Source organism: Apium graveolens, chromosome 6 (genome assembly GCF_009905375.1).
Source record: "Apium graveolens cultivar Ventura chromosome 6, ASM990537v1, whole genome shotgun sequence".
Taxonomy (NCBI): Eukaryota; Viridiplantae; Streptophyta; class Magnoliopsida; order Apiales; family Apiaceae; genus Apium; species Apium graveolens.
Window position 1 is genome coordinate 253,778,386 of NC_133652.1, and position 27,642 is coordinate 253,806,027.

The 27,642-nt window shown below is 37.6% G+C and overlaps 1 protein-coding gene across 1 annotated transcript; it reads left to right on the forward strand.

Moving 5' to 3' along the window:
- Window positions 1-17,273: 17,273 nt before the first annotated feature.
- Window positions 17,274-18,029, forward strand: LOC141665906 (uncharacterized). Its single transcript, XM_074471892.1, has one exon. It carries the CDS (start codon window positions 17,274-17,276, stop codon window positions 18,027-18,029), a length of 756 nt encoding a protein of 251 aa, XP_074327993.1.
- Window positions 18,030-27,642: the final 9,613 nt, after the last annotated feature.

Below are 27,642 nucleotides of genomic sequence, written 5' to 3' on the forward strand. Positions count from 1 at the left end.
GCGCTCCCCATGGCGACACACTGGGTCTTATCATTCCGTTATCTAATAACTCTTGCAATTGAGAAGCTAGTTCCTTCATCTCAACTGGGGCTAGCCTATAAGGGGCCTTGGATACGGGTGATATCTCTGATACTAATTCTATAGCGAATTCTATTTCTCTGTCGGGTGGCAATCCTGGTAAGTTCTCTGGAAACACATCCTCGAATTCATTCACTATAGGTATGTCCTGTATGTTAGGAACTTCCTTCTTAGTATCCATCATATAAGCCAAATAGGTCTCGTTACCTTTCCTTAACAATCTTTTTGCCTGTAGCATGGTCATAAATTTATGGGTCTGTCGTTGACCTCTAAATACTACTTCTTTCCCATTTTGCACTCTTATCTTCACCCTCTTCCGCTCACAATCTATTTGCGCTCCATTACTGGATAACCAATCCATTCGTAAGATTACATCAAATTCTCATAACACAAATGGGATTAGGTCAACCTCGAAGACTTTCCCTTCTAATTTCAACTTGCATTTAGGGTGTACTTGGTTCACATGAATTATTTTTTTGTTTGCTATTTCCACTTGTAATACCTCACGTAAGGGTACGGCGTTAAGTTTCAACTTTTTAGCAAAATCTTGAGATATAAATGACTTGGTCACTCCAGAATCAAATAGGACATTTGCATGTTCAGAATTTAACAGAAGGGTACCTGCTATCACGTTAGTGTTCCGAACAGTGTCCTGAATGGTCATGTTGAAGGTCCTAGCAGCTGGGGGCGGTGGGATGCAGCTCTGCTCATCCCTGAGGCTGGGGGCTATGTCGGAAAATCCTTCCTCATGTGCCCTACTTTCCCATATTGGAAACATGTCATGCTGGGTTGGTTACAATTGTTGGCAAGGTGTCCGGTTTGGCCACACTTATAGCATTTTAAAGGGGGTCTTGCCTGGCTGCACACTCCAAGGTGTCTCCTCTTACAGATTTGACACTCTGGTATTGGGGCGTGGGGTTGGCTATGAAATGTTTCCCTAGATTGTCCGCGCCCTGGACAACACTCTCACTTGGGGCCTTTCTGAATCTGGGGCCTCGCGCAGGTTGGGACACCACTCCCCTGACAAACCTGCTTGGAAGGATCCTGTTCCCGGTTTCCCCTCCTTGGCTTCCTATCTTCCTCTTCCTATTTTCCTTTTCCTTCAAACTTTGTTCACTGCCAGCTTCAACAATCGAGGCTTTCTATACTAAGGTGGCGTAATCTGTCAGCTCTAGTACTGCCATACGGTTCTGGATCCACTGTTTCAGACCAAGCTGAAACCTTCGTGGTTTCTTCTCTTCGGTATTCACAAACTCAGGCACAAATCGGGACAACTCAGTAAACTTGGCCTCATATTCTGCCACAATCATTTTATCTTGTTTCAACTCTAGAAACTTAATCTCTATCTGGGTTTCCATTAACCTAGGATAATACTTGGCTAAGAATAGTCGGGTAAATTTATCCCATGGAATCACAGCATCAGTCTCTAGATTTCGTTTGGACTCCCACCAGTAATTTGCTTCTCCTTTCAGCATGTAAGAAGCAAAAATGGTCTTGTGTCGTTCTTCCACACCTAGTATCTCGAAGGACTTTTCTATTTCCTTGAGCCAGGCCCGTGCTTTAACGGGATCGGCAGATCCTAGAAACTCTGGGGGTTTGAGGGATTTGAATGCCCTGAAGGCAGTGGCTGCAGTTTGTTGGGCAGCACGCAGCTGTGGTGGAATGGGCTGCTGGTTGAGATTTGCCCTTAAAAGTTCCATAAACTCATTCATGGGGTTCCCCCTTGATGGGTATCCTCAGCCTATTCCTCTACATATTCTTCCTCATCATATTCATTATAGTCTAGGTCCTCTTCACTTTCTTCATTCACTACCGGGTCAGGTTGTAATATACGTGAATTTTAGGTAGTAGTAATAATAATAATAATAATAAAGAGAATAAAATTAGACTTTATATTATTTTGCATTTACTATTAAGAGAAGGGTTGGAAACAAAAATAGATCTCATAGTTCAGTTTTAATTTATTAAAATTATTAGAATTCTAATTGAAATAGGTGAGCTAGTACGACTATATATAATTCAACACATAAGAATAAAACCCTATTCTTGAAAACCTCTTCGTAAAAGCCGCAGGGAGTGGAATAGAGAACTAGAAGGAAGAGAGCCGATTGAGATTCGAGGAAGAGAGAGAGTTGTACTCTGTTTTCATTTTGACCAAAGGGTAAACTATTTCTATTCTTTTTATTTAATAATCGTTGTTACAGTCTTCAAGTTTTGATGTGATATGAATTATATATATTCAATCTTTTTGTCCTTTGGGTACACTTGCACTGAAATTTGTATTTGTAAGATTAATATAAAAGCTTGATTTTGATTACTTATTATAGTCATAAATTTATAATATATATATATATATTGTAAGTTTGTTCAATAATAATTGTTATCTGGGAGTCATGTTATTTGTATAAGTTTAGCGTGTCATTATTATATATTATACGAATTTATTTATTACTTGACATTAGTTATGAATTTTTGTAAATAGATTTTATATGCTAATTTATTTCGTATATTCTGACTGCGTGTAGCCATATGTTTTAATTGATTTTATGTTGATAAATTATGATTTATTAATATATTTATCATGACCTTATGATTAGAGTTTAAGGTTAATTCCATTTTTTTTAAGAGTCGTGGTACAAGTGTGTAGTCGCGGGGGTGTATATGCATGTTCTTATATCATAGCAATCAAGTATATTCTTGCTTTTGACTTATATTAATTTATTAATTAGTGTCTGTATGAGGGGTTTAGTTGTTAGTTTATTTGTTAATCATTTTATTGTTGGCATGCTCACAAGCGCACTAGTATATATACTTTGGTTTGGTTAACCAGATTTAAGTAACATATATTAAAAATATGGTAGCAGTGTCTAACGAGGCTAATAACCGGATTAAGAATCAATGTAAATAAGTTATAAGTAGTAAATGACTAATTAATAAATGATTATATATAATGCATTTTAATTATAAATTATATTTTATTATTTAGATCGAGGTCGGGGAATTTAGAGGAGCATTTACGGATTTTATTAGTGTTTTAATTCGCGATATCCAAGGTACGGATTCTATCCCCTTTTTATTCAGCGCTACTCATCTTAAAATTGAATGTCTCTGATTCACTCAATTCCATATTTTATTTGCTCCGTTAATATTATCTGATCATTTTGACTCCGAAAATTATTTTTAAAATTTGATTTGGAAAATTTTAGATATCTGTTTATGCGATTTTCAAAAATTATTTATGACACCCTTTGTTTCGGTAATCTGAATTACTTGTATCAGGTGATTTTAAATTTGCGAGAATATTTTATTTTGAACCCTTAGTGATTTAGGGTATACCGAGTTAACCAGCTGTAGGGGTACTACAGCCATGTCATTGCGGCACCAGTGACATGACACTTCCGTGATAGTGTGATTGGTCACGGCGTATCCTTCTGTTAGCTCTTGGGAGGAGCTTTTGCGCATTTGATATTGGTTCAGGATACGTGGGTGCACCCAGGATTTGATTTGTGATTTGATTTATGGTGACGTTGTATATGCCGTACACGTTAACCATTCTGTTGCACGCATTAGGTACCCTATGATGTGTGTATTTGTATCTGTTCTGATCTCGGTATGAAATATCCTAACCCCTCGTTGTTTCAGCCTTACTTATTTTTAAAATTGTTGTTTATTTGAAAATTGTTGATTATTTATTTCTGATCTTTTGTTTTATAAATTGTATTCCAAATCCGTACTGGGCGTTTGGCTCATGCCGTATTCTTTTTCTGGCAGGTGCTTAGGGGGATCTGGGACTGTGTGATGGAGAGCTCCCTTTATTTCGTTCTTAGGATTTCAGACTTCTATCATTATTCAGACATAATAACTTATTAGAGATTTCAGCATTTATATATTTGGTTTAGACATTTTGGAGATTTAATATTATTTTGGAGATTTAGACTGTTTAATTATTGTTAAAAATATATTAGTGCTCTGTTTGCAGGTTTATGGATTTTAAGTAATATTTCCCTTCTATTTTAAGAAGGGGGTGTTACAGAGATGGCATCAGAGCTTAGGTTCTTTCTTGTAGAAAACCTACTTAGGTTGACCTGTGAGTTTGGGTAGACGATAGGATGGGTATTCTATTTAATTTCGTTTCATTCTGCTTTATCATTTGAAATCTGTTTATAACTGCTTCATCATATTTATTCTCGTAATCTTCATTTGTTCGCTATCTTATATTGTAGATGCCTCCTAGACGTGATCCTTTTCATATTGACCCCGTTCAGCTTACTGAGATGATAGGGCAAGCAGTGGCTCAGGCTGTACAGCAGGCTTTGGCAAACCAAGGAAATCAGAATGGAGAGGGAAATCAGAATGGAGAAGGAAATCAGAATGGAGAGGGAAATCAAAATGGACACGGAAATCATAATGGCAATGGTAATCAGAATCAGAATGGTCAGGGCCATCAGCTGGAGCCGTTTGTATGGTTGGAGAGGTTTGTGAAGCAGAAACCAGACTCTTTTAGTGCAGCACCGACTCCCATTGATGCTGAAAATTGGATTGTTCATCTCGAGAAGATTTTTGATGCACTGGGTTGTGATGAGATTCAGAAGGTCAGGTTAGCTGTGTATAAGTTGGAGGGCGATGCTCAGAGGTGGTGGAGAGGAGTGAAAGCTACTAAAGGGGAGCAGTATGCAGAGGCTTTGGAATGGCAGGGATTCAAGGAAGTATTCTATGAGCTGTACTTCTCTAATGTTGACAGGGAGGCTTATTTGAGGGAGTTTCATTCTATTATGCAGCACCAGGATGAGAGCATTACTGATTATATGGCGAGGTTTATAAGGCTGGCTGGATTTACTGGGACAATTGCAGGGACTGCTGCGCAGCAGGCTGATAAATTTAAATGGGGGTTGAAGTCTCATCTGAGGGGTTCCATAATTTCTTTTAAATTTGATAATGTGGCAGAGGCGGCTGATGCAGCAAAGGATGTTGAGAAGGAGCGCATAGATTTCAGGACTTCCAGGTCTAACAGTGGTAGTAAGAGGACTAGGGATGATCAGGGTTTTGCACAGGGTAGACAGTGGTATGGAGGTCAGAATGGTCAGCAGGGACAGTGGCGCGGACAGAATCAGAATAGGGGTGGTCAGTCATTCCACGACCGGAATCAGTATGTTGGTCAGAATCAGAATCAGCAGTTTCAGCGACAGAAGCAGCCTAGACAGTGGCAGAATCGTCAGCAGGGACAGAGCCGTTACTCAGTATATGGGGGAAACCCCAATATGATTCCAGTGGCTCCTTGTGCTACATGTGGTGGACATCATCCAGGTAGAGCTTGTTACAGACAGACTAGGGCTTGTGTCTTGTGTGGTAGCTTGTCCCATAGGGCAAAGGATTGCACAGTGTCACGCAACCCTGGTGGAGGAGGAGCTGGCGGTGGTAGTGGCAGTGGAAGTCAGCAGAATCCTACAGCCAGAGTGTTTGCATTGACTGCAAATCAAGCAGCAGCTAATTCAGGTACCGTTTCAGGAACACTTCTTGTTGGTAGACGTGATGCTTATGTGTTATTTGATACTGGTTCAACCCATTCTGTTGTGTCTTTATCGTTTGTTCGTCATCTTGACGTTGCACCTTCATTATTATATCCTCATATGTCTATTTCTACCCCGATGGGGAATTCTGTTGTTATTTCTGATGTGTATCGAGAGTGTCTGATAGCTGTTGGAGATAGAAATTATAAGGTTAACTTGCTTCCGATGGAGATGCATGACTTTGATGTTATCTTGGGTATGGATTGGTTGAGTGAACATCGTGCCACAATTGATTGTCAAGGAAAAAGGGTGATCTTTGGGGATGCAGATAAACCAGAATTTGTATACCAAGGGTCTCAGCCGAAGGGGGATGTTAAGTTAATTTCTGCTCTAAAGGCGAGTAAATTGTTGTCTAAGGGCTGTGATGGCTACCTTGCTTTCGTGAAGGATACATCGAAGGATGAACCTCGCATCGAGAATTATCCAGTTGTGAAGGAGTATGAAGATGTGTTCCCCGACGAGCTACCAGGTTTGCCACCACATAGAGAGGTGGAGTTTACTATTGAACTTGTTCCAGGTGCCGAGCCTATTTCCAAGGTGCCTTACCGTATGGCACCACTTGAGTTGCAAGAATTGAAGGAGCAGTTGCAAGAGTTGTTGGATAGGGGATTTATTAGGCCAAGTGTGTCTCCTTGGGGCGCTCCTGTGTTATTTGTGAAGAAGAAGGATGGTTCCATGAGGTTGTGCATTGACTACAGGGAGTTGAATAAGGTGACTATCAGAAACAGGTATCCTTTGCCACGCATTGATGACTTGTTTGATCAGTTACAAGGGGCGAAGTACTTTTCGAAGATAGATTTGAGATCTGGCTACCATCAGTTACGAGTTAGGGAGGAAGATATTCCGAAGACTGCATTTCGCACTCGTTATGGTCATTATGAGTTTCTCGTGATGTCCTTTGGGTTGACGAATGCACCAGCGGTATTTATGGATTTGATGAATCGGGTCTTTCATGATTATCTGGATAAATTCGTGGTGGTCTTCATCGATGATATCTTGATATACTCTAGGAGCAGAGAGGAGCATGAGGAGCATTTACGTACTGTACTTGAAATTTTGAGGGAGAGGAAGTTGTTTGTGAAATTTTCCAAGTGTGAATTCTGGTTGGAGGAAGTGGCATTCTTGGGGCATGTTGTATCTAGTAGGGGCATTGAGTTGGATCCTGCGAAAGTTGAGGCTATTACTAATTGGCCCAGACCTAGCAATGTGATGGAGGTAAGGAGTTTCTTGGGTTTGGCAGGCTACTATAGGCGTTTTGTGGAAGGTTTCTTTTCCATAGCTTTACCATTGACTCAGCTAATGAGGAAGGGAATTAAGTTCGAGTGGAATGATGATCGTGAGAAGAGCTTTCAAGAGTTAAAGAAGAGGTTGGTGTCAGCTCCAATACTTGTGTTGCCATCAGGGAGTGGAGGTTTTCAGGTGTATAGTGATGCTTCTAAGAGAGGATTGGGATGTGTTCTTATGCAACATGGGAAAGTGATTTCTTACGCTTCTAGGCAGCTTAAACCATATGAGGTGAATTATCCTACCCATGACTTGGAGTTAGCAGCAGTGGTCTTTGCTTTGAAGATCTGGAGACACTATCTTTATGGAGAGACTTGTGACATCTTTACTGATCACAAGAGTCTCAAATACATCTTTACTCAGAAGGAGCTTAACATGAGGCAGCGGAGGTGGCTTGAACTTCTTAAGGATTATGATGCAAATATTCAGTACCATCCAGGGAAGGCGAATGTAGTGGCAGATGCTCTTAGTAGGAAGAACTTGGGGAGTGTTGCATCCCTCATTACTCAGCCACACCTTATTTCAGATTTGGAGCGCTTGGGTGTTGAGTTGTATGTTAGAGGATCAAGTGGTAGCATTGCAAATTTGAAAGTGGAACCGAATCTTGTTTCAAGGGTTAAGGAAGCTCAGAAGAGTGATACAGGTTTGGAAGCTATTAGATCCGAGGTGGCAGGTGGAAAGCAAACACAATTTCATGTCGATGATGAGGGTGTGATGTGGTTGGGTAGTAAATTGTGCGTGCCCGCAGACCCGACGATTCGTGAGGAAATTTTGAAGGAGGCTCATAGTTCTTCATTCTCTATCCATCCAGGTTCCACCAAGATGTATAGGGATTTGAAGAAGCACTTTTGGTGGAGTGGAATGAAGGGAGATATAGCAGAATTTGTGGGAAAATGTCTTACATGTCAACAAGTGAAGATAGACCATCAGAGGCCTAGTGGATTGTTGCAGCAGCTAGATATTCCAGTTTGGAAGTGGGAAAACATTACTATGGATTTTGTGACTCATTTGCCGAGGACCTTCAAGAAGAACGATGTCATATGGGTGGTGGTTGATAGACTTACTAAGTCCGCTCACTTCTTGCCTATTAGAGAGACTACTCCTATTCATGAGTTGGCAGAGATTTTTCAGCGAGATATTATTAGGCTTCATGGTGTGCCTGTGTCGATAGTTTCTGACAGAGATACGAGGTTTACATCACGTTTTTGGAAGGGATTCCAGCAAGCTTGGGGTACGAGGCTTAATTTCAGTACAGCTTATCATCCGCAGACCGATGGACAGTCAGAGAGGACGATTCAGACATTGGAGGATATGTTGAGGGCTTGCGCGTTAGAGTGGACAGGTGATTGGGACAAGTACCTGTATCTGGTTGAGTTTGCATACAATAATAGTTGGCACGCGAGTATTGGTATGCCACCATTTGAAGCTTTGTATGGTAGGAGGTGTAGGGCACCATCTTGTTGGGATGAAGTTGGTGAGAGAGTTATTGAAGGGCCAGAGTTGGTTAGAATCACTAATGAGAAGGTGGAGAAAGTTAAAGAAAGTTTGAAGGAAGCTCGATCTCGTCAAAAGAGTTACGCGGACCAACATAGGAAGTTTGGGGGATTTGAGCCAGGTGATCATGTGTTCTTAAAGGTGTCGCCTTGTAAGGGTGTGAAACGTTTTGGTATGAAGGGAAAACTTAGTCCGAGATATGTTGGACCTTTTGATGTTATGGAGAAAGTGGGGGAAGTGTCTTATAGAGTTGCGTTGCCGCCACAACTATCTCATGTACATAATGTGTTTCATGTGTCAGTTTTGAGGGGTTACAAATATCATCCATTACATGTAGTTCAGTATCCATTACATAAGATTAAAGAGGATCTTTCTTGTGAGGAAGAAGCTGAGGCTATCTTAGCTCGAGAGGAGCGAGTTTTGAGGAAGAACACCATTCCGTTTGTGAAAGTTTTGTGGAAAAATCATTCGGAAAGAGAGGCTACTTGGGAATTAGAAGAATCTATTCGTGAGAAATATCCACATTTATTCGATTCAGGTACGAGTTTTAGTTTTGTTTGATTCCGGGGACGGAATCCTTTTTAAGGGGGGTATATATGTAATATACGTGAATTTTAGGTAGTAGTAATAATAATAATAATAATAAAGAGAATAAAATTAGACTTTATATTATTTTGCATTTACTATTAAGAGAAGGGTTGGAAACAAAAATAGATCTCATAGTTCAGTTTTAATTTATTAAAATTATTAGAATTCTAATTGAAATAGGTGAGCTAGTACGACAATATATAATTCAACACATAAGAATAAAACCCTATTCTTGAAAACCTCTTCGTAAAAGCCGCAGGGAGTGGAATAGAGAACTAGAAGGAAGAGAGCCGATTGAGATTCGAGGAAGAGAGAGAGTTGTACTCTGTTTTCAGTTTGACCAAAGGGTAAACTATTTCTATTCTTATTATTTAATAATCGTTGTTACAGTCTTCAAGTTTTGATGTGATATGAATTATATATATTCAATCCTTTTGTCCTTTGGATACACTTGCACTGAAATTTGTATTTGTAAGATTAATATAAAAGCTTGATTTTGATTACTTATTATAGTCATAAATTTATAATATATATATATATATATTGTAAGTTTGTTCAATAATAATTGTTATCTGGGAGTCATGTTATTTGTATAAGTTTAGCGTGTCATTATTATATATATACGAATTTATTTATTACTTGACATTAGTTATGAATTTTTGTAAATAGATTTTATATGCTAATTTATTTCGTATATTCTGACTGCGTGTTGCCATATGTTTTAATTGATTTTATGTTGATAAATTATGATTTATTAATATATTTATCATGACCTTATGATTAGAGTTTAAGGTTAATTCCATTTTTTTTAAGAGTCGTGGTACAAGTGTGTAGTCGCGGGGGTGTATATGCATGTTCTTATATCATAGCAATCAAGTATATTCTTGCTTTTGACATATATTAATTTATTAATTAGTGTCTGTATGAGGGGTTTAGTTGTTAGTTTATTTGTTAATCATTTTATTGTTGGCATGCTCACAAGCGCACTAGTATATATACTTTGGTTTGGTTAACCAGATTTAAGTAACATATATTAAAAATATGGTAGCAGTGTCTAACGAGGCTAATAACCGGATTAAGAATCAATGTAAATAAGTTATAAGTAGTAAATGACTAATTATTAAATGATTATATATAATGCATTTTAATTATAAATTATATTTTATTATTTAGATCGAGGTCGGGGAATTTAGCGGAGCATTTACGGATTTTATTAGTGTTTTAATTCGCGATATCCAAGGTACGGATTCTATCCCCTTTTTATTCAGCGCTACTCATCTTAAAATTGAATGTCTCTGATTCACTCAATTCCATATTTTATTTGCTCCGTTAATATTATCTGATCATTTTGACTCCGAAAATTAATTTTAAAATTTGATTTGGAAAATTTTAGATATCTGTTTATGCAATTTTCAAAAATTATTTATGACACCCTTTGTTTCGGTAATCTGAATTACTTGTATCAGGTGATTTTAAATTTGCGAGAATATTTTATTTTGAACCCTTAGTGATTTAGGGTATACCGAGTTAACCAGCTGTAGGGGTACTACAGCCATGTCATTGCGGCACCAGTGACATGACACTTCCGTGACAGTGTGATTGGTCACGGCGTATCCTTCTGTTAGCTCTTGGGAGGAGCTTTTGCGCATTTGATATTGGTTCAGGATACGTGGGTGCACCCAGGATTTGATTTGTGATTTGATTTATGGTGACGTTGTATATGCCGTACACGTTAACCATTCTGTTGCACGCATTAGGTACCCTATGATGTGTGTATTTGTATCTGTTCTGATCTCGGTATGAAATATCCTAACCCCTCGTTGTTTCAGCCTTACTTATTTTTAAAATTGTTGTTTATTTGAAAATTGCTGATTATTTATTTCTGATCTTTTGTTTTATAAATTGTATTCCAAATCCAACTGGGCGTTTGGCTCATGCCGTATTCTTTTTCTGGCAGGTGCTTAGGGGGATCTGGGACTGTGTGATGGAGAGCTCCCTTTATTTCGTTCTTAGGATTTCAGACTTCTATCATTATTCAGACATAATAACTTATTAGAGATTTCAGCATTTATATATTTGGTTTAGACATTTTGGAGATTTAATATTATTTTGGAGATTTAGACTGTTTAATTATTGTTAAAAATATATTAGTGCTCTGTTTGCAGGTTTATGGATTTTAAGTAATATTTCCCTTCTATTTTAAGAAGGGGGTGTTACACAGGTTCATTCCGTTGTTGGTTAACAGATTCTGGTGGGTCATGCCCTGGTTCCTCTTCTACGGGGTGTCATTGTTCTAATAATGACAATTTGTCTATATAGTTGCAAATATTTTTATAATTGGATTAATTTATTCATATGTAAGCATGTCATTTATTATCTAGCAGGTTTTTATCAAGTGCAATAATATGGAAATCAATTTCTTAATAACTGCTAGATATATATACCATAGGGTCTCCCAATTATATCTTAGGAACAAAACAACTACCCAAATTCATATATGGCATGATTATAATACATCATTACTTATCCTGAATACTGAAATGCAAATACATAAACCGTGCACCCTGAAGGGCTAGGAACGTTATCTACTACTAGCTATCCTATCAAAATTGGTGACAAGTCACCCAACCTTCTTCAAGGTCCATAAATAGTCACTAGTCCCTCAGTCATTGTCGCTGCGCGTGAGGTCTCGAACCCTCCTCATCGCTCCTGCCAACATCAGCTCTGTGTCAACTACCGGGATGTATCCTCCCACCGCCGTCATCCTCATCTGAACCCGGGTATGGAGCTCGATCCCATCAATCTCTCTGCGGGCTATGGTAGGGGAAGCAGCTCTGAAGTCCCTTGGATATCCTAGTCTGATGGCTCTCTCAGCTGTCAGTGCATGTCGTAGCTCTATGATGCGGGAAGATTCCGCGGTGAGCTCAGTGTTAAGCTGAGCCACTATCCAATCGTGTACAGCTACATGTATGGTCGCCGGGGGTGGTAGATGAGAGTTTGGGTCGCTAGAGGATATGTCATAGGCCTCGTAGGTCTATGCATCCATCCCATCCTTCTCGTCATCATCAGTATAGGGCAAAGCTGCATCCCTGGGTGTGGTGTAGGAGAGCGAACAGTCGGGAGAGGGTGCATCTCTATATCCCTCCAACCTAAGCCATCTCCCTGGGGAATCTCAACGTCATCAGCTATGGGGACAGGAAGGTCAGTCTCCTCCTCTGGGGCATCCGACGTAGGGTCATCATCTGAGTCATCAATGGGTGGGTCCTCCGGCTCGGGAGTAGGGTCACGCTCAGGGGCCATAACATCATCAACAGGGACAACCTCCCCAATAGGCTTCACTGGTACCTGACACAATAGGCAAGGTGTTACTAACTTAGAGTCGGTATTCCCTTGAGGGTAAAACTGTCAAGACTACCCATGTAGCCTGACGACGAACTCGACTTGAGCTATTATTGATTATTTATTATCCTTATGTCTACGTATTTTATATCCTATCATTTCCAAGATTTGATAACCTAAGGCTCTGATACCATTTTTGTGACGCCCCAAAATCCCGGTAAGGGATCTCGGAGGCCATGCCATCTTAATCACAATATACCACATACCTCGCATCACAATATATAAATACTCACACTTTACGACCCCACACTTATCACACACACACATACACACTTATAGGTTATTGTCTTGAAAACAAACCATTCATTACTAGAGTAAATCAAACCAGAAAGTGATAATTATTACAACCCAAAAGTAATTAAGTCTTACTGGGGAATAACCTTTAAGTAAGGCTAGTTCGTCGGCTAAATATTTATTTCTTATTTATTACCTTACATAAGTCATACTTGTAAATAAGCCGGACTAAAAACAACTGAAAACCAATCCAGCTTATTCGGTCTACCTGTGGTACAACACCAAACATCCTACGGAACAGCTGGTCCTTTCCTACCTGTTTCCTGGCTGTGAGTTTCATGATAGGCATCTTGATTCACTGTTGTGTTGTGTCAATTTAAGAAAATAAGTGTGAGCTATAATGCCCAACATAATAATGTATAATATAAAATGACTGTATGAAAAACTCAAGTAAACCGTCATATATGATATTTATGTTTTATTCAAAAATAGTTTTCCTTGGTGATACACACCTTCTTATGAAAATAATTCTTTAGTGGATTTATTATCCTGCGAATACCTTAATGGTAAACCCAGCACCTAGGCTTGGGTTACGGTATTGCATCACATTCCAATTGGAAGAATAGGACATTCACTGGAGCCACTGCATACGATGATCAGTCGTACTATAGAAATAGTAATCTTTTCTACATGTAGATGGACGATTCCCTTTTATTATCGGTTATCACCCTGGCCGCATTCGGGCCTTTTGTGTGTCCGTCCCTCTCAGGTACACACTTCGCGTCTATCCCTCTCAAGACACGGTTTTTACGTCCATCCCTCTCAGGTACGCATACTCCACATGTTCATTAGTATATAAGATACCTTCTCATGTGGTAGTAAATTGGTAGTCTCCCCAGTCCACGAAGTACTGGAGTCTATACCTCCTTATCCTTGTAAGAATCCCAGCATATATATGGAACTTATATTATTCCCCAAGCATATTGCTTGTTGATAGGTACACTTGGATATGTACGTATATATATATGCACTTCCGATAATTTTCAGAGGAAGTACTAAGGATGTGAGTTGACCGTTGTCAACATATTTTTTATATAAGGGGGAGTTTCTTTTGAAACTATAATCAAAATAATTAAAATAAGTCGAGATAATATTCTCCGACGTTCTGAAATTATTCGAATGATTTTCCGAAAATCGGAAAGTATTTTAAATCAGGTTTTATGATTTTTAAATCATAAATAAATCATTTAATAAATAATTATTATTAAAATATTAATCGCTAAATAATTAAACCTCGAATAATTATACTTTAAAAGAATATTTAAAATAATATTCCTCAACTAATTTATGTTTAAGTAATTTAATAATATTTAATATTTAATCAGGTTGAAACAAATAATCATTGGAGTATGCTTCTCCCATAATAAATGAATAGTTATATAATACTCTTTATTCAAACAATAAAATATAGTTGAGGGAATACGATCTTTGGAAATCGTTTTAATAAAAGTTCGAGGTATTTAATATTTCGTAAGTGGACATTAAGTCCCTTAAAACGTACTACTATGGACTTTTAATCATCCTATAATATCACTGGAATGATTCTCGGGTTTTTATTTTAAAATCCCGACCGACTCGCAGTCCTATAATTATACGTCACACTTATAACGGAGTTAAACATTTTACGATCTATGTTTATCGTACAACATCGCTACATTATGTGAAAACTCAATTACTAAGTATCATGGTAAGCATGGTATTTATGCAATGATAATAAAACAATCCTTTCACAACACAACAGTAAATGGAGTTGGGTTCGTAAACTTGCCTAGGTATCTCGAGGTGGAGGATGCTCTAGGTTCCACTCGGAAATCTATAATTATAAACAAAATTCATTTTGTTAGGTCCCGTTCTAATTTACGACGACTCGCACTCATGTGCTACTTATTATGCACTCTCTCAACTTATATTATCCTTATTATTTTTTTAAGTCCTTGTTTTTATTACGGTCGTTTCCTTTGTTGAAGCATCTCAAGTCCATTTTCCTTTTCATCGTCGGCTCCGCTTATGGATTCTACGGTTTTCTAATCACGCTGTCTCGGCTCCGATATTTTTATAAAATTGAAAATTCATTATTTTTACTTGAAATTTTTATGAAAGTTAGAAAACTCAATTTACTACTCTCTGTAAAAATTTCATGATTTATGAACATTTTTAAATCGATCCTTTTTATTTTCAAAGTTCGTAATTCGTAGCAGTTTTTATCGCGTAAATGACTTTTAGTAAAATGGCCATAACTTTTGATCCGTAAATCGGAATCACGCGATTTAAGCCCCTAAATGATAATTATAAAATTTTCTATCATATTCAAGGGATATTTTTCAAGAAAATACAGTTTACATCTTCGGGACTTTCTGCAGAAACTTAAAGTTACGTTTTGTTCGTTTTAGCGAGATTACGGTTACGATCGGAGTTTCGTTTATGCCTTAAATCTTTATACTACCACCAACAATAAACATATCATCATCATCACACTAACTCCTCTCAAGAACATCATGTTATTGAGGCAACAACAATCAACCTTAAATCTACTTAGCTAAACATCAAGATTAAAACAATACTTCCACCAAAACTAGGTTTACAACTATGTTCTTAAAGAATCTTGAACTTAAATCTTAAGTAAGAATGGGTCCAAGATTTATAACTTTGTTGAGAGAATGAGATGTGTTCTTGATGATGGTGAAGTCTTGAGTGTGCTTAGTATGGTTTTTGGGACCTAAAATAACCATTAAAATCAAGAAACCAAATAAAAGTTACTATTCATACTATTCACTATCATCTTTCTTGAATTTATTTCACCCATCAAACCTTGATAAAAAGAATTCAAAGATTTATCTTACCTTAGTTTAGTTGGTATGAATCTTGAGAATTAATGGGAGAATTTATCCATGGCTAGTGCTTGGTGTTTTGATTTTGAATTCTTCTTGTTTCTTGTTAGGGCCGAATGTAATGTTTGGGAGAGAGAGGGAGAGTTTTTGTGCTTGCTTCTTGGTTGCTTCTTGGAAATAATGCAAGTGATATCTTGTATTTGATTTTTATTCTCTAGTTTATATCCTAGGATTGATTTTTGTTAGCAAATCCTTGGACAATTCTAGCTAGGCTTCCTAGTTTACAAGCTAAGCTAGATAGTTTAGCCATTTAGCTTACTATTGTCTTAGCCTTAGATGATCATCCTATATCTCTAGCTCACTATTTGATAAAGTAACCATGGTTACTTTTCTACCATGGTTAGTTAGTGCGTTACGTTTATTTAATCATTTACGCGTTTGTTCAGTCGCTTAAACATTTTCGTAATACTTTCTCTTAAACGGTTCGCGACGTAAATCCTTTCGTATTTATTCCTTAGGTTTTGAATTATCATACTTGGATATAAATCCGTAGGGTTTAAAATTCATAATTATATTGTGATTCTCGTAATTCTCGATGATTCGTAAATATGGTCGTTTTTCAAAGTTCGTTTTCTTCGAAAACTAATAGCATTTACATACACTCATTTGGTACGTATAATCATAATATCAACTTTGAAACTCATTTTCCCATGCACAACATAGTGTGGGCTAAAAAGTTTTCCCTGTCTGTCAGGGTTACTATTTATTAACATTTTTATGAAGTCTCAAAAATTTGAGTTATTACAAATCATTTCAAGCTGTGAAACCACCGGAGTTTCGTGGAACTCAAGACCCTGTAGATGCCCAATCTTGGCTTAAAGAGATGCAGAAAGCTTTCACGCTAGTAGTTGTAAGGGAAGAAAATAAGGTCGATTATGCGTCTTATTTTTTGAAAGGCGAAGCGAACTATTGGTGGAAGTCATCCCGTGCTTTAGAAGAAGAAGAAGTTATCACTTGGGACAGATTTAAGAAGATTTTCTTAGACAAGTATTTCCCGAGGTATAAGTAGACTCAAATGGAATTGAAGTTCTTTGAATTGAAGCAAGAAGGAATGACTATGGGAGAGTACGAGAAGAAACTCACTGAGTTGGCTAGGTTTGTTGGAGATTATGTGGACACGGATGAAAAGAGAGCGAAAAGATTTCAACAAGGATTGAAGCCTTGGCTACGAAGCAGAGTGGCTGCCTTTGAATTGACCATATACGCTGAAGTGGTCCAGAAGGCGATGTTAATTGAAGGAGAAAGTGATCAAAACTTAACGGAGAAAGAGAGTAAGAAACAAAAGTTTGGAAGCAATGGTGAAGGATCGGCTCAAGGAAACCAAAGTGGAAGGAATTTCAAGAAGTTTGGATATCAGAATCAAGGACGACCCCGAAGATTTAAGAAGGGTGATAATAAGAGTCAGAAGAATAGGATTCAAGGGCCAAGTGGACAAAGATCCCAGCAAGCGACAAATCCGGAGTGTAAATTCTGCAAAAAGAGACACATGGGTAACTGCAATAAGGCTGACATCATTTGTTACAAGTGCAATTCGAAAGGTCATTATGTGAATGAGTGCCGGAACCCGAAGCCTCCTGTTACATGCTTCAAGTGTGGAAAGACCGGTCACATGTCGAGGGATTGCAAGACCCCCAAAAATAACAAGTTGATGTAATTGACGGCCGCCCCTTATAATCAAGCAATGACATCTTCTATTCCAGTTCTTCAACTAACTTCAAATAAACCTTCTGAATCTGCAACTCCAGTGTTTCCTCCTTCCTATCCTGCTCAGGCCCGGACATTCAACATGAATATCAAGGATGCTGTTCAGGATTCTGAAGCTGTGGCAGGTACGCTTTTTGTCAACAATGTCAATGCTAAAGTGCTATTTAATTCCGGAGCTACTAGATCTTTCATATCTGAATCTTTTGTTGGCAAGTTAAATTATGAAATTGAACTATTAGTTGAACCTCTATCTATCATTGTGGCTAATCAAGAACAAGTATATTTTAAAAGTATTTGCCCCCGGTGTAAAGTAGAGATTTCAGGTTATAGTTTCCATGTTTCCCTTATACATTTCCAACTAGGAGAATTTGAGGTTATATTAGGAATGGATTGGCTAGTAGAGCATGGTGCTCAAATAGATTATAAGAAGAAGAAAGTGATTCTTAAGTCCCCTCAAGGAAAGAAAGTAGAGTTTAAAGGACATAAACAAGTTAAAACATTTTTGACGATGATTCAAACGAAAAAGTTGATAAGACAAGGATGTGAAGGGTATTTGGCTCATGTAATTGATAGATCTAAGGAGACGCCGAATATAGAAAGTATCCCGATAGTTAGCGAATTTCCCGATGTATTTCCAGACAAACTTCCTGGATTGCCGCCTGACCGTCAAATTGAATTTTCTATCGAATTAGCGCCCGGCCTGACCGTCAAATTGAATTTTCTATCGAATTAGCACCCGGCGTGGAACCTGTATCGAAGGCACGTTATCATATGGCGCCAGCAGAAATAAAGAATTGGCCAAGCAACTACAAGAGTTATTGGATAAAGGAGTTATAAGGCCGAGTGTATCTCCTTGGGGTGCTCCAGTTCCGTTTATGAAAAAGAAAAATGGAAGTATGAGACTGTGCATTGACTATAGAGAGTTGAACAAATTGATAATTAAGAATAGGTACCCTTTACCTCATATTGATGATTTGTTTGATCAACTTAAGGGAGCAGCTTACTTCTTGAAGATTGACTTACGATCGGGATATCATCAGTTGAAGATTAAGCCAGAAGACATACCAAAGACTGCTTTCAGAACCAGATACGAACATTATGAGTTTCTAGTTATGGCATTCGGATTGATAAATGCGCCAGCCGCCTTTATGGATTCGATGAACCGAGTATTCAAGGAGTATTTGGACAAGTTTGTCATTGTGTTTATCGAAAACATTCTAATATACTCAAAGACCGAGGAAGAACATGCTAAACATCTGAGAATAGCGTTGGAGACTTTAAGAAAGGAGAATTTATATGCCAAGTTTTTGAAGTGTGAATTCTGGCAGCGAGAAGTTCAATTTCTAGGGCATATTATCGGAAGCGAAAAAATTCGAGTTGATCCCGCGAAAATAGAAGCTGTAATGAATTGGGAAAGGCCGAAGACCCCGACTGAAGTTAGAAGTTTCATGGGATTAGCCGGTTATTATCGAAGATTTGTGAAGGATTCATCAAGGATTGTAGTACCATTGATAAAATTGACCCGAAAGAATGAGAAGTTCGAATGGACGGAGAGTTGTGAAAAGAGTTTTCAAGAATTAAAGCAGAAGTTAGTCACCGCTCAAGTATTAGCCATGCCAGATGATCAAGGAGACTTTATAATATTCAGTGATGCATTACACAAAGGATTGGGTTGTGTTTTAATGCAACACGGGAAGGTGATAGCCTATGTGTCAAGACAATTTAAGCCTCACGAGCAAAGGTACCCAACTCATGACTATGAACTAGCTGCAATTGTATTTGCTTTGAAGCTGTGGAGACATTATCTATATGAAGAGAAATGCGAGATATATACGGATCACAAGAGCCTGAAGTACATTTCACTCAAAAGGAGTTAAACATGAGGCAACGAAGATGGTTGGAGTTGATTAAGGACTATGATTGCACGATCAATTATCATTCTGGGAAAGCAAATGTAGTAGCGGATGCTTTAAGTCGCAAGGAGAGATTGAATGTGTTGACTATGGCCCAAGAGTTATCAAAGGAATTTGAGAAAATGGGAATTGAGATCCGAGCTCCAAGTGCACCTACAGAAATGATTTATACGATGACTTTTCAACCAGAATTTATACAAAAGATTAAGAAGTGCCAAGAAGAAGTGATAAATCAAAGGATGAATGAGTTGACTAGAGAAGAGATTTGCACTCAAAAAGACAACCAAGGAATTCTAAGGTTCTCATCAAGAATTTGGATACCGAATGTGAAAGAATTGAAGAATGAGATTTTGAAGGATGCTCACAACTCAGAATTTTCTATTCACCCGGGAAGCATAAAAATGTACCAAGACTTGAAACAGAACTTTTGTTGGCCGGATATGAAGAAGGAGATTGCTCAATGGGTTAGTAGATGCTACACTTGTCAAAGGCTAAAAGCTGAACATCAGAGACCGAGTGGACTAATTCAGCCCTTAGAGATACCTGAGTGGAAGTGGGAGCTCATTGCAATGGACTTTATAGTTGGATTACCAAGGACAAAATCTAATCACGACGCTATTTGGGTAATAATTGATCGATTGACTAAGTCGGCTCATTTTCTACCGATCAACGAGAGATTCTCAATGGACAAGTTGATTCATATATATTTAAAGGAAATTGTTACTCGCCATGGAGTTCCAGTATCTATTGTGTCGGATAGAGACCCTCGTTTCAACTCCAGATTATGGAAGCAATTCCAAGAACATTTGGGAACTCGACTCAAGATGAGCACTGCCTATCACCCACAGATAGATGGTCAAAGTGAGCATACGATTCAGACCATAGAAGACATGTTGAGATCTTGTGCTTTCGACTTCAAAGGAAATTGGGTTGAACATTTGCCCCTGGTAGAGTTTTTGTATAACAATAACTTTCATGCCAATATTGGAATGCCCTCGTACGAAGCACTTTATGGAAGGAAGTGTAGATCACCTATTTATTGGGATGAAGTTGGAGAGCGAAAGGTAATTGGCCCTAAACTGATTGAACAAACGAAAGAAGCGGTAGATTTGATTCGAAATCGATTGATTGCGGCTCAAGATAGACAACGAAAGTCTGCTGATCCACGCAGAAAGGACGTAGAGTATAAAATAGGAGAAACCGTTATGTTGAAAGTGTCGCCCTGGAAGAGGATAGTTAGATTTGGCAAGAAAGGAAAGTTGAGTCCAAGATTTGTCGGACCTTTTGAGATTTTGGGTAAAGTTGGAAAAGTGGCGTACGAGTTGGCCTTACTGCCTCAAATGCAGCACATTCACAACATTTTTCATGTATCATGTTAGATATATTTGATAATGTCATGTGTAATATGATTTGTGTTTAGTTTTCAGATCTTACGTAATAGGACAAATCAGTACTTAACTGGAAATCAACACTTATACTGAAGACAGAACATAAGATATCAGAACTTACGCTGTGCTCCAGAGATTTTTTAGGAGAGAAGAGATGGGAGGAGAAGAGAAGAGAAGAAAAATAGTAGAAGAAAATAAATCAGTCGTGTGCTCCCGAGTTTTTGTAAAAAGGAGATAAATTCGCCATGAAAAAGAAGATAATGTGAGAGGATCTTTCCAAATCTTCCCATTTTTGGGAAGAAAGTTTTGGGGGGAAATTATAGGTAATTTTCTCTCCTGATCACTTCTCTTCTCTCGCCAAAAAACTCGGGAGCACGCCTAGGAAGGAAAATTTTAAAAATTTCTTTTCTCTTCTCTTCTCTTCTCTCCATTTTCAAACTCGGGAGCACAGCGTTAAGTTATCAGAACTTAAGGTTTAGAAGATATTTATCAGGAGATAATATCAGGACTTAAGATGACTTTCAGATAAAGCAGGCGGCTGATTGAAAGGAAAGAAGATCGAGACTAAGATAGAAAGAATTGTGCATGAAGAAGGAATTCTATGAAGGATAGAATACTTGGAAGAAAAGATAACTAGTTGATATATTTTAGGAAGCAGAATTATATTCCATATCAATTAGAAGATTATCTTGTAAATGTGTAGTATATAAACACAAGCATAGAGTTTACACTATAAGTGTTACGATTATCGAAGTTATTATTCTTTGTAACTCTAGCAGCTCTCGTGATAATTTGCTCATCACTGAGAGAGGACAGTTCCATATTGTAACAGAGTTTATTGTGTTAAATAAAATCTATTTTCTGTTACTTAAGTTCTTATATTCGATTTGATTGTGCTAAACACTGTATTCAACCCCCTTCTACAGTGTGTGTGACCTAACAAATGGTATCCGAGCCTTCCATTAACACACAAACAGTTTAAGATCCAAAATCAATCATGTCTGAAGAAGAAATTCCAACCAAGCCCACCAAAACTGAAGAACCTCCAAAAACTGTAACTCATAGTCGATATGAGACTATAAGAGTTCCCATGTTGAAACCTTCTGAGTATTCCATATGGAAAGTGAAGATGGCTATGTTTCTGGAAGCTACAGATCCAGAATATCTCGACAGGATTTATGAAGGACCACATATGCCAACCAAACTCTCTGTGGAAGTTGCAGGACAGCCAGTAAAGTCTGTACTAAAGGAGAAAAGTGATTACACTATTGAAGATATCTCATCGATTGCAATGGATGCAAAGGTAAGACACTTGCTGCATAGTGCCATTGATAATGTCATGTCAAACAGGGTAATTAACTGCAAGACTGCAAAAGAGATATGGGATGCTTTGGAAACAAGGTGTCAGCGAACTACTTCAATTAAGAAGAACAGGAAGACAATACTCACTCAAGAGTATGAGCACTTTGACTCAAAGCCTGATGAGTCATTAACGGATTTATATGACAGATTTGTTAAACTCTTGAATGATTTGTCACTAGTTGACAAAGAGTATGATATTGAAGATTCAAATCTTAAGTTCCTGTTAGCTCTTCCTGAAAGATGGGATTTGAAGGCCACAATAATAAGAGACAACTATAATCTTGATGAAACAACTCTTGATGAAATTTATGGGATGCTCAAGACTCATGAACTTGAGATGGAACAAAGAAGCAAGAACAATGGAAGAAAGTCAAGAACAGTTGCCTTTGTGGCTGAGGAGGAAAGTCCCAAAGTAGCTGCCTCAAGAAAAGGCAAGGAAAAAGCTCTCATCACAAAGTCTGATACTGAGTCATCAAGTTCTGATAGTGATGATGACTCAGAAACTGAAAGTATACCTGAGATGGACCATGATGAGGAGATGATAAAGCTGTGTGCTCTTATGGTGAAGGGAATCACAAAGATTGTATACAGGAAATTCAGAAGAGGAAAGAAGTTTTCCAGGAAAGGTGCAAGTTCTGAAAAGAAAGGTTTCAGAAAATCTGAAGGCAAAGGAGGAAAGTCTGACAGAGGAGATTACTCAAATGTTAAATGCTACAACTGTGGTGAGAAAGGCCATATATCTCCAGATTGCAGAAAAGGGAAAAGTGACAAAGGCAAGGCTCTTGTCACAAAGAAGAAAAGCTGTCCAGATGCTTCAGATTCTGAGAATGAGGAAAACTATGCCTTGATGGCAAATGTTGATAGCAGTTCTGATACTGCTGACTTAAAGGTACCTCGAACTACTTATGCCTTTCATACTGATGATATTACTAAGTTAACAAGATATCTTAAAACCATGTTCATTAGTTATATAGATCAAACTTTAACATGTGAAAGATTAACTTCTGAAAATCTTGCTTATAAAAAGAGGAATAATTATTTAGAAAAAGAGTTAGTCATGTTCCATCAAACTCAGAAAGATAGAGATGATGCCTTTTATGTTAGGGATGAAGTGTTAAAAATGAATGAATCTCTAAAAACTGAGTTGGAAAAGGAAAGAGAGATTATCAGGACTTGGACTAACTCTGGTAAAGCAACTCAGGATATTCTTAGTAGTGGAAACTGGAAAGAGGGCTTAGGTTATGGAGATGGTAAGAATAGTAAGGGAACTGTAGAAACTGAGCCTATAGTTATTAAACAAAAACCAAAGGTAAATCATGTTAAGTTTATAACTGCAAAGTCTGATATTGATAAATCAGAAGTTAAGGTGAAAGTAACTTCTGACAAACCTAAACAGGATAAGCCAACTGAAGTTAACATAGGCTTAATGACAAAAAAGTAGCTTAAGCATAAGCTGAAAGATGTTAAGAATGTAAACAAGGTAAAGTCACCTAGGAAAAATAGGAATGGAAAGGAAGGTGTGAACAAAAGTAACAATTATAAGCCTGTTCCTAATGCTCCTAGAAAAACATGTCATAACTGTGGAAATTCTAACCATCTGGCTTCTTTTAACAGTAAGAATGAGAATATAAACTCCTTACCTTCAAAATCAGGAATTAAGAGTCAGTCTGTTAGATATAAGGCAAAAAATCCTTGTTTTCATTGTGGTAGTTTATGGCATTCCATTTATACTTGTAAGGAATATCATAGTATGTACTATGATTATTATCAAATAAAACCTTCCGTAAAGAAAGTTAGCATTATTCCTTCTAGTATAAGTTCTGATGCAAAGTCTGATATTGCAAATTCTGATAAGAAAACTGTTAACATAAACTCTGATGCTAAATCCGCTGCAAATGTTAACAAACTTAAAAAGGCTAAAGGATCCAAGCAAGTCTGGGTCCTTAAAACTAATCATTAGTGGTCTTTGTGATTGCAGGGCAACAGGAAGAACATCCTAGTTCTGGACAGTGGATGTTCAGGACATATGACTGGAAATAAAGCCCTGCTATCAAACTTTGTGGAGAAAGTTGGCCCAGGTGTTTCTTATGGAGATGGCTACATTGGAAAAACTCTAGGATATGGCAATATCAATCTTGGGAATGTCATCATTGAAAAAGTAGCTCTGGTCTCAGGACTTAAACACAATCTGCTGAGTGTGAGTCAAATCTGTGACAGAGGTTATCATGTGGATTTCTTTGAAGAATACTGTGAAGTTGTAAGCAAATCTACAGGCAAAGTTGTTCTGAAAGGATACAGGCATGGTAACATTTATGAAGCCAAGCTTTCAACAAGTACTGATGGTTCTGCAATCTGTCTGTTGAGTAGAGCATCAATTGAAGAAAGCTGGGATTGGCACAAAAAACTCTCTCATTTAAATTTCAACAATATAAATGAACTAGTCAAGAAAGATCTTGTGAAAGGATTGCCAAAATCAGTATTTGCTCCTGATGGCCTTTGTGATTCATGTCAGAAGGCAAAACAAAGAAAATCTTCATTCAAGAGCAAGACTGAATCATCAATTCTTGAGCCTTATCACCTACTACAAGTTGATCTATTTGGTCCAGTTAATGTCATGTCTATTGCAAAGAAGAAATATGATATGGTCATAGTGGATGAGTTCACCAGATACACATGGGTGTATTTCTTGCACATAAAAAGTGAAACTGCATCTATCTTGATTGATCATGTCAAGCAACTGGATAAATTGGTCAAAGATTCTGTGAAGATCATAAGAAGTGATAATGGCACTGAGTTCAAGAATTTGATCATGGAAGAGTTCTGCAAAGACCATGGAATAAAGCAGGAATTTTATGCTCCTGGAACTCCACAACAAAATGGAGTTGTTGAAAGAAAGAATAGAATTCTTGTTGAAGCTGCACGAACTATGCTTGATGAAGCAAAGTTGCCAACCTACTTTTGGGCTGAAGCTGTGCAGACTGCTTGTTTTACTCAGAATGCAACACTCATTAACAAGCATGGAAAAACACCATATGAGATGGTGAAGAAAAAGAAACCAAATCTGAAGTATTTTCATGTATTTGGATACAAGTGTTTTGTTCTTAAGACTCATCCCGAACAGCTATCCAAATTTGATCTAAAAGATGATGAAGGAATTTTTGTTGGATATCCAGTTTCTACAAAAGCCTTTAGAGTCTACAATTTAAGAACAAGGGTTGTCATGGAATCTATCAATGTCTCTTTTGATGATAAGAAGATTACTGGACTTGAAGATTTCAATGATCATGATCAGCTGAGACTCGAGAATGAGTTTTAAATTCTGATTTTGTAAATCCTGATATTACAAACTCTGATGGATTAAACTCTGATGTTATTGAAACTGTGGAGACTATGTCTAAGGAAAATGCACCTGTGCAGGGGGAGCGTACTGAAGATCCAACCATATCTCAAGAAGTATCAGAACCTACAACAGGCTCTTCAAGTTCTGATGGGCCAAGTTCTGATAATTCTGGAAACTCATGTTCTGATATTTCTGGAAACTCAAATAATGAAGGATACAACTCAGAGAGCATAATTTCAGGGGGAGCATCAGAAAATGTTGATGGAGACAGCATGGATCATGGGGGAGCATCCAGTTCTAGAGAAAACCTTCCATCTGTAAGAAAGTGGACTAAAGCACATACACATGACTTAATTAATGGAAATCCTGATGCAGGTGTCAGAACTAGAACAGCTACATCAAATGGATGTCTTTATCATTCTTTTCTTTCTCAGACTGAACCAAAGAAAGTGGAAGAAGCTCTTCAAGATGCTGATTGGGTGCAAGCAATGCAAGAAGAGTTAAATGAATTTGAAAGAAATAAAGTCTGGACCCTAGTGCCAAGACCAAGGAACAGATCAGTTGTTGGTACAAAATGGGTGTTAAGAAACAAAATTGACACTGATGGCATAATTACAAGGAATAAAGCAAGGCTGGTTATAAAAGGATACTCTCAACATGAGGGAATTGATTATGATGAAACATTTGCACCAGTTGCTAGATTGGAAGCCATAAGAATATTTTTGGCTTATGCTCCTCACAAGAAGTTTAAAGTCTTTCAAATGGATGTGAAAAGTGCTTTTCTTAATAGAGAATTGGGAGAGGAAGTATATGTTGAACAACCTCCAGGCTTTGTAGATCCCAAATTTCCCAATCATGTCTACAGGCTTGATAAAGCACTTTATGGCCTTAAGCAAGCTCCAAGAGCATGGTATGATACATTAGCTCAGTTTTTTCTGGAAAGTGGATTTAACAGAGGAACTATTGACAAAACACTGTTCTACCTCAACCATGGAAATGACTTACTTTTGGTGCAAATATATGTTGATGATATCATTTTTGGTTCTACAAATGACAGACTTTGTAAGAAGTTTTCCAAACTGATGCAGTCAAGATATCAAATGAGTATGATGGGAGAACTTACCTATTTTCTGGGCCTTCAAGTCAAGCAGAATGAAAAAGGAACTTTTATTTATCAATCTAAGTACACCAGAATTTTTTGAAGAAATTTGGAATGTAGGATTGTTCAAGTGCATCCACTCCTATGCCCACTGCAACTAAGTTGGATAAGGATACTGGTAAATCAGTAGATATTACTGATTACAGAGGTATGATTGGCTCTCTACTCTATCTAACTGCAAGTAGACCTTATATCATGTATGCTACCTATCTTTGTGCAAGATTTCAAGCAGATCCAAGAGAACCTCACTTAACAGCTGTGAAAAGAATTTTCAAATACCTTAAGGGTATAGCTGATCTGGGATTTTGGTATCCTAGAGAATTATACTTTAAGCTAATAGGTTACTCGGATGCAGATTTTGCAGGATGCAAAATTGACAGGAAAAGCACAAGTGGAAACTGCCAATTTCTTGGAGGCAGATTGGTTTCTTGGTTTAGCAAGAAACGGAAGTCAATTTCCACATCAGCTGCAGAAGCAGAATACATTGTTGCAGGAAGTTGTTGTGCACAGATTCTTTGGATAAAAAAATCAGTTACTGGATTATGGGTTAGAATTTTCTAAAATCCCTATTTACTGTGATAATCAAAGTGCTATTGCTATGACAGGTAATCCAGTTCGGCACTCAATGACAAAGCACATCAGCATTAGGTACCACTTCATAAGGGAACATGTGGATGAAGGTACAGTGGAATTGCATTTTGTTCCCACAGATCAACAACTAGCAGATATCTTCATAAAACCACTGTGTGAAGCTACTTTTACAAGATTGGTAAATGAACTTGGAATGGTTTCAGGTTCTTTCTCTAAATCTGCTTAGTTTATGTTCTGATACATCAGACTTTATGATCAGTATTTACAGATATTACTATCTTTGTGTATTCTGTGCTTAAATTGAAAATTACTTAAGTGTTGATTGTTGTCTGATGTGAATTTCTAAACTCTGATAGTGATATGAATATTTCTGTGACAAATCAATCCAATGAGGATAACTGTGCTAGATGCTGACCTAGTAATCTTTAATTTACTAAAGATCCCATGTTTGAAGTAATTATTTATGTGGAAATCTTTTAACACAAGCAAATTCTGATATTGAGCTTAGTTAAGTTTACTTTATTTATCTTATTACTAAGTCAAAAACTAGAATAGTTCTTCTTATTTGTTAAGTTCTGATGTTAGTAAATCTG

What these genes read in the sequence shown, in the direction of transcription:
- LOC141665906 (XM_074471892.1), top strand. Translation starts at nt 17,274, where the DNA reads ATGACATCTTCTATTCCAGTTCTTCAACTAACTTCAAATAAACCTTCT.